The sequence below is a fragment of the Amyelois transitella genome, chromosome 17 (genome assembly GCF_032362555.1).
Source record: "Amyelois transitella isolate CPQ chromosome 17, ilAmyTran1.1, whole genome shotgun sequence".
Lineage (NCBI taxonomy): Eukaryota > Metazoa > Arthropoda > Insecta > Lepidoptera > Pyralidae > Amyelois > Amyelois transitella.
The window spans coordinates 10120714-10131989 of record NC_083520.1 but is presented as its reverse complement, the minus strand read 5'-3'; the positions used below and the strand labels follow the sequence as shown (position 1 = coordinate 10131989).

At 36.7% G+C, this 11276-nt stretch overlaps 1 protein-coding gene across 1 annotated transcript; it reads right to left on the bottom strand.

Moving 5' to 3' along the window:
• Window positions 1-8713: 8713 nt before the first annotated feature.
• On the bottom strand, window positions 8714-9433 carry LOC106137467 (calexcitin-2-like). The gene has a single exon (XM_013338301.2). The coding sequence runs from the start codon at window positions 9392-9394 to the stop codon at window positions 8843-8845; it is 552 nt and encodes a 183-aa protein (XP_013193755.1). The 5' UTR covers window positions 9395-9433; the 3' UTR covers window positions 8714-8842.
• Between the last annotated feature and the right edge of the window lie 1843 nt (window positions 9434-11276).

The window sequence follows — 11276 nt, the reverse complement described above, 5'->3', positions numbered from 1 at the left end:
AGTCTTTAAATCGATTAAATGTTTACTTTTTCGATTGGCTACCAGCTGAGATCAGAACTCAGAGTAAGAATAGAATAGATTCAAATGTGAGGTTGCTAGTCCATCGCCTTAAAAAATTATCCCAAGTTTAATCCTGTTTACATTTACCATTCGCATTTTTACAATAGCCGTGCCGTGTGGTTCCCGGCACCAATACAAAAAGAAATAGGACCACTCCATCTCTTTCCCATGGATGTCGCAAAAAGCGACTAAGGGAAAGGCTAACAAACTTGGGCATTCTTTTATAGGCGATGGGCTAGCGACCTGTCACTATTTGAATCTCAGTTCTATCATTAAGCCAAATAGCTGAACGCGGCCATTCAGTCTTTTCAAAACTATTGGCTTTATCTACCCCGCAAGGGATATAGACGTGACCATATGTATGTAAGTATGTATGTTTTTACAAAAGCGCTTAAAACTTATCGAAATTTCCTGATTTCTGCACAGATTCCGCATACTGTTAACCAAATGAGAATCACCAAGCAAACCAGTTTTTAAAAGCACCAAGTTAAGGAGCACACGTTAAAACTATACCCCCCACTATCTCAGGCCTTAGAAAAGAACGTGCCATATGAAGACGACTGCGGAGTCTCAATTGAGATTTACCCACGGACTGTCGGGGGGTTAGGACAATTGGCGAGCACTTTTTACACTTATTAACCCGTTGATTGCTCTCGCCGATGCCGGGTTACGCCATGAATATAGATTTGGGATAAAATCGCCGCAGCAGCGGTGGTTCGATTTCCACTGGCATATTTTAGTGTTCATTTAATAGGTTTTGGGGGTTTTACTCCATATTGGTTCCACATACGCACACTTTCAGTGAAAACCGTATAAAAATACTAGATGTGCCCGCGACTTCGTCCGCGTGGAGTAGTTATTTTGGGCATCATTGAAGCCCTCAAGAATGAATAATTTTCTGCGTTTTTTTTTACTTAAACCATTATTTCTCTGCTCCTTATAGTTGCAGCGTGATGTTATATAGCCTAAAGCCTTTCTCAATAAATGAGACTATTCAACACAAAAAGAATTTTTCAATTCGAACCAGCAGTTCCTGAGATTAGCTCGTTCAAACAAACAAACAAACTCTTCAGCTTTATAATATTAGTTGTTAGTATATTTTTTTTGCTCTTAGTTCAATTATAAAAGATTTTAACTACATTCTCTGTTTCAACTTAGGAGTACATATTATAAACCTGAGCCGTGTGGTTCCCGGCACCCATAGAAAAAAGAATAGGACCACACCATCTCTTACCTATTGCGACTAAGAGATAGGCAAACTAGGGATTCTTCTTTTAGCAACCTGTCACTATTTGAATCTCAATTCTATCATTAAGCCGAACAGCTGAACGTCGCCTATCGGTGTTTTCAAGACTGTTGGCTCTGTCTACCCCGCAAGGGTAATATTTTGTAAGACTTCTATCCTTTAATCAATATTTAGGTTATTTCTGAGAAGAAACAATAATACACTTCAACCGACAAAGAAAATATTGTTTTAATTAGGTATTTAATTATTGTATCTTTATAGCATTAATTCTGTCATTTGGCTGTAATTATTGTATAATTACATAAGTAACAACATTTTAATGTTGTTGAATTCATGAATAAATACTCGTAAATAAAAAAGTGCCGTGTGGTTCCCGGCACGAACAACGAAAAAACGAATAGGACCACTCCATCTCTTTCCCATGGATGTCCTAAAAGGCGACTAAGGGATAGGCTTACAAACTTGGGATTCTTTTTTAGGCGATGGGCTAGCAACCTGTCACTATTTGAATCTCAATTCTATCATTAAGCCGAATAGCTGAACGTGGCCATTCAGTCCTTTCAAGACTGTTGGCTCTGTCTACCCCGCAAGGGATATAGACGTTAACATATGTATGTATGTAAATAAAAAACCGAAAATGATTATGGAAAAAAATAACATTTTTGCCCCATAAATTGCACTAACACTATAAAAACCGCGATGTACGACAGGCCATCAAACCATTCAGTTTTTGTTCTCTATAATAAATGGCGTCTGTTCGTCTGTACCCGCAAGCTCATAAATACGTCACGAGCAGGGGCAGTAATTCATTCGATAGTCATTTTAGATGAAGCTCCCGGTCGGGTTTAATGCATTTATTTTACCCTAGTAAAATTATATTACTCCCTAGAATACTTGGGAGATCTAGTAAGAGCGCATCTCTGTTTAGATGAAGACGAAATCAGGATTTAACTTCTCAAAAAGCTGATGGCCGATGAGAAAAAAAAGTTATCAAGTGGATATCACGTTCTGGAAAGCGCAGAATATAACGGGTCTCGCGTTATGGACCGTTGGATGCAGGTCGCCTCCAGTAGAGCGAGGTGGTACTCATTGAGGAGGTCTATGTTCAGCAGTGGAAGTCCTAATGATGAATACATACATACATACATATGGTCACGTCTATATCCCTTGCGAGGCAGACAGAGCCAACAGTCTTGAAAAGGCTGATAGGCCTCGTTCAGCTTTTTGGCTTGACGATAGAATTGAGATTCAAATAATGACCATCGCCTTAAAGAACAATCCCAAGTTTATAAGCCTATCCCTTAGTCGCCTTTTACGACATCCACGGGAAAGAGAAGGAGTGGTCCTATTCTTTTTTTTTTATTGGTACCGGGAACCACACGACAAAAATATCATTAACAAAATTATGAATTCCGCAGTAGATCAAACTCCACATAATCCAGTGAAACAACATTACCAATTGTTCCCGGTAGAATATACATTATTTTAACAGTCATAATGGAGATTATCCTGTGCGTTTGTTTATGAAAAATTGACACGGGAGTGGCGGGCGCTGGGCGCGAATTCTCTTGAAAGCCCGAATATTCAGGGGTTTGTACAAGGCGGGGCCACGAAATGTGCTGCGGAATTTTCTTGTATTGCTTGAAAATCTTTTTATGGTATTGCTGAAAAAATGGTTTGTTTAATTTTGTGAAAATTTTAGATAAAATATAATGCAGTAGGTATACATTTAGATTCACGAATAGAAATAATGACGCATATTCGTCCACGCCCTGTCAGAACCACTGTTAATAATTTCGCGTGAATTTGAAATTAAACCTACAAATTTATTTTGTTTCATTCTTCATCAAAAGTATACGGGATACCTTATTTGAAAATTGAAAAATAGTTTACTTTCTTCAAATACAATTTTGTGTGTATATGACGTAGCTTCGTTGCACTGATTGGTCGTAGCAGCTACGAAAGCGTGCTTTGTTTTGTGCAAGCGAAAAGACGTATATATTTTTTTTAAAATAAATTATGTAATTAAGAACTAAATTTAAGTTAATGAACCAATGATTTGTGCAATTTTACCTCAAAGAGTGTTTTTTGTGATAATATTCGTATACCCAGATTACCCAGTGGCAGTGCAAACGATAAAACTTATTTTAAGTATATTGTAGATTCTCAGCTAAGTGACTATGTATGTCTTATTGAGAAATAAAGATCTTTGAACTTAATTTCGTGGTTTTGGAGAAGTGTGCAATGATAAAATGTAAGTCATCTAAATTTAATTCTGAACTTAAAAGAGCGATATTGACAAGTTTTCCAGTACAGATATTTAAACGATTCCTTAGTATCTTATATATATTGGCTATAGGAAAAGATTATACAATTTCCATAACATTTGTGCAGCCTTTCTTACGTGGTTGTCGCATGTAATAATTACTTAAATAAGTTTATTTTTATTAAAAAGTATGCACATTTTTCTTCCTTTCTTTTTTTTCTTACATACATACATACATGCATATGGTCATGTCTATATCCCTTGCGGGGTAGACAGAGCCAACAGTCTTAAAAAGACTCAATGGCCACGTTCAGCTATTTGGCTTAGTGATAGAAGAATTTTCTTTTCCTTAGCTCTAAAATCTTTATCACCCACTTCACAGGTATAAAATAAAGAAACTGAATCGCTTGGTTCGTGGCCCCACTGCACATTTTCCTAACATTAGTCTTGAGAGAATAAGAACGAAGTGGCTCGTATACGCGCTGAATTTAACATGACAATATTGTCCTTCAAGGAAACACGGCGGAATTGTAATCCGAAAATATATAGTTTTATGTTTTTGGAGGCTTCGAGGCAGATACAGTGTCCAGAGGATATATGTATATAATTGGCACCGTTCTGACACATTTTTCGTAACATTATTTACCTACATCAGTAATTTATTATTTAAGGATTCACCATTATTGTTTATTTGCGTGAATCGAAATGAGATTTCCTCAGCTTTGTTTTATTCGGAAAGGAATTATAAGAGTTAAAAAAGACAGGATAAGATGAAGTTATCTCATGCTTCTTGCCTTCTATTTAAATTTAAAAAGAAGAAATATATATATATAGAAAAATAAAAAAGCACATCATCTCCCCTTACCATGATTCCTCTTTCTTCAGCCCTTCACTTCAGCCTTTTCATCTCTCGATCTGACCTTACGGATGTTGCCGATTTGATCAAGATTTGTTCGTCTAAGGTCTAAACCTTCCAGAGCATCCATTTACACTAGCTTTAAATATTTTCTTCGTCTACCTGCTTTCAATAATTCTAAACTAAGATGAGTTACGTTAGGCATTCCCGTTTACATTCCTGTCGCTTTGTTAGGAACGTTTAAAACAAACCACACAACAAGTCACTTCAAACTTGTTTATCATCCGAACTACTCCTAACCTAACCTTTATGAGGTCCAAAAGAACAATGGCCGCTACAGTAGCAGCTTTTCATTTGCACACGCCGCAAGATCATGTAATAATGGTGCAGATTTACCAGCGATTACCGTAATAATGCCGCTATAAATATCGCGACCCATTCCTGGAACTGGGGGCTCGTCCGGTGGAAAATGTGTAGTCCAAGTTATAAAAAATTACTTCTTTATGTTAAGATGCCTTTGTATTTTTTTTTTCTGAACATACATACATACATATAGTCACGTCTATATCCCTTGCAGGGTATACAGAGCCAACAGCCTAGAAAAGACTGAATGGCCACATTCAGCTATTTGGCTTAACGATAGAATTGAGATTCAAATAGTGACAGGTTGCTAACCCATCGCCTAAAAAAGAATCTCAAGTTTGTAAGCCTATCCATTAGTCGCCTTTTACGACATCCATGAGAGAGGGTGAGTGGTCCTTTTCTTTTTCACACGGCTAAGAAAACTAAAGGAAAAATATGTATGTATATATACACAATACAGTCACTTCGCGTCACTTAGTTGCTTTCTCTGAAACGTGGTCAAAAACGAACCACAGATTCATTCCCAGTGAAAAACCGCGAAAAACAGAAGACTGAAATTCCGCTGCCTCTTATGAGTTTCACCGCAGGTCACCTGTACGCTCCCAAGTCCACGATAATTCACCTCATAATTAGCACTCCAGCAAAAATGTCCGCTCATTTTATGCCTCCGAATTATTTTTATTTACGACCGCCTAATCTTAACAGGGATCTTTTGACCTTCTTTGTCGCAAATTTACATTCACCCCACCTTGATATATCTTAATCTTGTTTTAATTATACGGTGTAATTATGTAAATAAACATGTAGGTAATCTGAGATAAAGCGATTCGGTAGATAAGATACGAGTGAACGCCGGTGGTCGAATTGGTAAGGTGCCGGGTTAAAATGTGTGATGCGCAGAAAGGCACAGGTTCAAATCCAACCTCGGCCATGTACCAATAACTATTTTCAAAGTTACCTTGTATACGAACCGATGCTCTTGAGGTAAAGGAAAAACATACATACATACATATGATCACCTCTATATCCCAAGCGGGTTATACAAAGCCTCCAGTCTTGAAAAGACTGATAGGCCACGCTCAGCTGTTTGGCTTAGTGATAGAATTGAGATTCAAATAGAATAGAATAGATTTATTTTCAAAATTGGATACAAGGTATCACTTATTGACGTCACATAACTTAAATCTAATTATAAGTACTACCGCTTCCAAAGCGCATGTGTAGAAGAAGCGGCGGAACAAACTACACTGCAGAATTTTCATAGGACGTCAATTTACAAATATAGATCTCTTAAATCTAAATCGTGGACGAATGCACATTGTCTACATTAAAATAGTAAGAGGTTGCTAGCCCCTCGCCTAAAAGGAGAATCCCAAGTTTATAAGCCTATCCCTTAGTCGCCTTTTATGACATCCGTGGGAAACAGATGGAGTGGTCTTATTCTTTTATCTAATGGTGCAGGGAACCACACGGTCGAGGAAAAAGGAGTTTAAAGGAAAAACATCGTGTGGTAACCTGCACATTCAGACTGGATAAGCAACCATGGATACAATAAGGGTTAGGTTTACCTGCGAAGCCAGCGGAGGTCAGGTCGAGTCGCTTCGTGTAAAAACCTGACTCACCCAATCCAGGATCCATGGTCAAAGGCATACCCCGGGCTCATCTCCAGAGAGATGGATTAAATCCTGGATTTAATCCCTAAAGCCAGGAGGAAGAAAATAGATAGGGTATGAAATCCTATTGATTATATACTCCATAAACAAAGATATAGTATAATGAAATAGTAACTGACCGATGACTGTACTTTATAAGATATTAGCAAAAAATCTATATGGAGGGAGGATCTTTAAAAAGACCAACAGAAACCAAAATTAATGATTTTAAGAATCATAGACTATCGCATTAGATTAAGTCTGTAATGGCAGATTAATTAACATATATATATTTTGAAGCGAAGGAAGTATGCAGAGATCGTGGCAAGTGGAAAGATGTAGTCTCAGCCTACCCGTCCGGGAAAGAGGTGTGATTATATGTATGTATGTATATTTTGGCTTCTGTGGGTCTTTTAAAGATTCCCTATATTGATCTCGTGCCAATAAAAGTAAGTACATAAATAAATAAAAGTAAATCAAAATTAGATTTTTAGAATTTCTGTCTGTCTGTATGTTTGTACTCACATCACGCGAAAAAAGTTGCCCCGATTTACATACAGACATATAATCACACCTTTATCCCTTACGGTGTAGACAAAGCCAACAATTAATTGATAAAATTCAGATTCAAATAGTGTCAGGTGGCTAGCACGTCGGCTAAAAGAAGAATCTCAAGTTTATAAGCCTATCCCATAGTCGTCTTTTACGACATCCATGGGAAAGAAATAGAGTGGTCCTTTTATTTTTTTTCTATTGATGCCGGGAACCACACGGCTCTTTACAAAATTTCAACACCCTAGTGTTTGTAAGGCTTCCATATCGGAAAGAAGCTTTAAAAATACACCGACAATCCAGGAGGAGAGAAGTTTGCTTTCTCAGAATAAATTATCATAATTACAACTAGAATCTCTCAGGGTTTCCAACTTGCTCCTTGAGGTGAAATGTATCAGACATATATACTTTATACAAATACTTTATATAAATTCAAAGCTGTTATAGTAATAATACTTTATATAAATAATTTATATTATATATAAATACTTTATATTATTTACTTTATATTAAATACTTTATATAAATTCAAAGCTGTTATAGTAATAACAGCTTTGAATTTATGTAAAGTATAGGTCTTATTTAATCCCATGTAAGGCCGTGTGGTTCCCGGTACCAATGTTAAAAATTACAAGACCCTCCATTTTATTTTCCTTTCCATTGATGTCGTAAGAGGCGATTTAAGGCGATGGGCTAGCAACCTGTCACTATTTGAATCTCAATTCTATCATTAAGCCAAACAACTGAACGTGGCCAATCAGTCTTTTCAAGACTGTTGGCTCTGTCTTCCCAGCAAGGAATATGGACGTGTTTATGTGTATGTATGCTTATTTAATCCCAACTAATATTATAAATGCGAAAGTAAATTGTTTGTATGTTTTTTCAAGAAAGTTTATTCTCCGAAATGTTTATATCTATAACTACCAGCTACCCGTGCGAAGCCGGGGCGGCTCGCTAGCTTAAGATAAGAAGGAAGCATGTATCAACCGTTTCACGACAATAACTTTAACAGAACCCTTCATTTTGGGGTTAAACATTTTAAACAATATATGCCTAGCTGAAAATCAATTTTATCATTTCATGTTCATTATTGTTTTCAAGACTTTTGGCTCTGTCTACCACGTAAGGGATAAAGACGTCATTATATGCATGTAGGTATGCATGTTCATTTTCTATCAGTTACAGACTCGATTCCCCATGTTTTATTAGTGTACTAGTTTTGACCGCAGCTACGTTCGCGGGAAATTAGTGCCACCTAAAAAATAATACAGGTTTTTCGCAAATCCCACGGAAACTTTAGTTATTTATCAGATTTAAAGGTATGTCCTTTTTGAGGCTCAAAATTAAAGGATACGCAAAATTTCAAGAAGATTTGTTCAGTAGATGACGCGTGAAAATGTAACAAATAAACACACTTACTTTTGTATATATAAAACTAGGTGTCCCGGCAAATGTTTTTTGCTATATAAAGATTTTTAAGTAATTTCTAGTTTAAAAAAATGTTAAGCGTGGACAACCCTTATCACTAAGGGGTATGAAAAATGATGTTGACCTATTCTCAGACCTACTCAATATGCTCACATAATTTCATGAGAATCGGTCAAGCCGTTTCGGAGGAATACTGGAACGAACATTGTGACACGAGAATTTTATAAATAAGTTCAATTGCACAAATGCACACTTTTTGTCACATAGAAGTAAAAAATGAAATATAGGTATATATGAATATTAAGAATTTATTAAATTACACTAAATATATATCTTACCAACCAAAATCACAGACTTTCCCAGAACATCATCAAATCACATCACCGTAATCACATGCCTTCGAATAAATTACAAAAAATTTAGAAACTGGTTTTACCGAAGATAAAATTACCAGGCGCGCTCGCGTCTTCAGAAGTAAAATATTCCTTCCAGAGCTCTTGGAACTCCGCAAAGGAGACACTAGACTTGCCCTTGGACATCTTCTGGAAAGCCGCAACCGCATCGCTTTTGTTCAAACCAAATGATGCATAAACAGATGAAAACTCCTCGCTATCAATAGACCCGTCGTTACTAGCGTCTTCCAACTGAAAGATGAACTTGCAGTAATCCTTTTGCCAGTCTAAAGCCGCCGTGGGATTCTTCGCGTAATCATCCCACATAGAAACCCATTCATCGAATGATACTTCTCCATCTTTGTCAGCATCAGCACGACTTTGCAGACCGTCCCAGATTTTCAGCAATGTCGTCTTGACTTCGTTATATTTAGCATCACCAGATGTAAACTTGCGTAGTTTAGCAATATTGTCTATGGCCAATTCGAAATCTTTCTTATCTATATTGCCACTCTTGTTCGTATCAAAGAACGTGGTAAAAACATGCTGTAGTTTCTTCTTTCTGAAGTCTGACACCATTTTGGAGATGTATTTTTTTGGAATGAATGCACTTTTTTTCTGGTCTTTTTCTTTTATAGTCATCGGATGCGCTGGCGGCGGTTCGTTATCAGTTTGACGCAATGTTTATCGTGGCATCAAGCCCGCATTGCGGCTTTGTGTACGTTGCGATTGTGTTGTTTGTCGTCGGGGGTACAGTGATCCAATGGCACATAGTGACTAAACGAGGGATTGAAGTGGATGGTTTAACTGTGTTTGATAACGTTTTATAAATTCCAGTGCCGTGTGGTTCCCGGCAACATTGGAAAAAAGGGTAGGACGACTCCATCTCTTTCTGATGGACATCGTAAAAGGCGACTAAGGGATAGGCTTACCAACTTTGGATTCTTCTTTTAGGCGATGGGCTAGCAATCTGTCACTATCGGAATCTCAATTCTATCATTAAGCTATACAGCTGCACGTGGCCTTAAGTATTTTCAAGATTATTGTCTCTGTCTACCCCGCAAGGGATATAGACGTGATTCTTTGTGTGATATAAGTACCACCAGGTTTTGTTTTAATATGGTTTTCAAGTACCCATTTATTAGCAAATAATAAATAGAAATCCTCCGAACCATTTCGGATGAGTGTTGATATTAACGCATATACATATTTATGACACTATCATCTTTTTACCCAACTGCGTGACTCAAAGGAGGATTATGTGTTTATGAGACTATATATGTATATTTGTTCCTATATAAAAGACCAAACATCTTGTTATTGAATTATAAAAAATGGGGGCAATAATTTTTGAGATTATTTATTACAAACGATATTTAATATTAATCTAGCTACGAGTAGCCTTAAAGTAAGTTTTGGACTAAATGAGAGGTATTATATATCCATGCTCCATTGTTTTGTTACTTTGATTGTTTCTAAACTCTTTATAGCACATAAAAAGAAATATAACAAAATATGGAACAGTCATTGGAGTCTTTTATTCTTATTAAACCTGTCAAATTGTCCTTATAAAAACGATAAGAGACTGACTTCACTAATCTACACTAATATTATAAAGAGGAAAACTTTGTTTGTTTGGTTGTAATGAATAGGCTCAAAAACTAATGGACCGATTTTAAAAATTTCTTTCACCATTCGAAAGCTAGATTATCCACGAGTAACATAGAATATATTTTATTTTGGAAAAAATAGGGTTCCGTAATAATATATAAAAATAATTGGCAAAACAGCGTTTGCCGGGTCAGCTAGTCATAAATATTTCTAATGCACCCGTCATTAAAGTGATAATCTTAAGACACATAGAAAACTAAGTGATTCACACGTCTTCCTGAAGTACGTAATCTTTAGTTAAAGCTTAGTTATATTTATTACAGTATGCGATCATAATTATATGCCATGTAAGATCATGAAGAAACCTTCAGATTTTGTCAACTGAATAAATTTTCATGATCGATATGATTGATCTATATTTGTACGTCCGGTGAAAATGCTGCAGTGTAGTTTGTTCCGTCGTTTCTTCTACGCATGTGCTTTGGAATCGGTAGTAGGTTTAATTCGATTTAAGTTATGTGACGTCAATAAATATCTATCCTATTCTGATTAAAGCCCAGGGCAGCGGGTTGACGGTTGGCAGCGGTGCCGTGTGGTTCCCGGCACCAATACAAAAAAGAATAGGACTACTCCATCTCTTTCCCATGGATGTCGTAAAAGGGGTAGGCTTACAAACTTGGGATTATTAGTTAGGCGATGGGCTATCAACCTGTCACTATTTAAACCTCAATTCTATCATTAATCCAAATAGCTGAACGTGGCCATTCAGTCTTTTCAAGCCTGTTGGCTCTGTCTACCCCGCAAGGGATATAGACGTGACCATATGTATGTATGTCACATCTTTCCAATC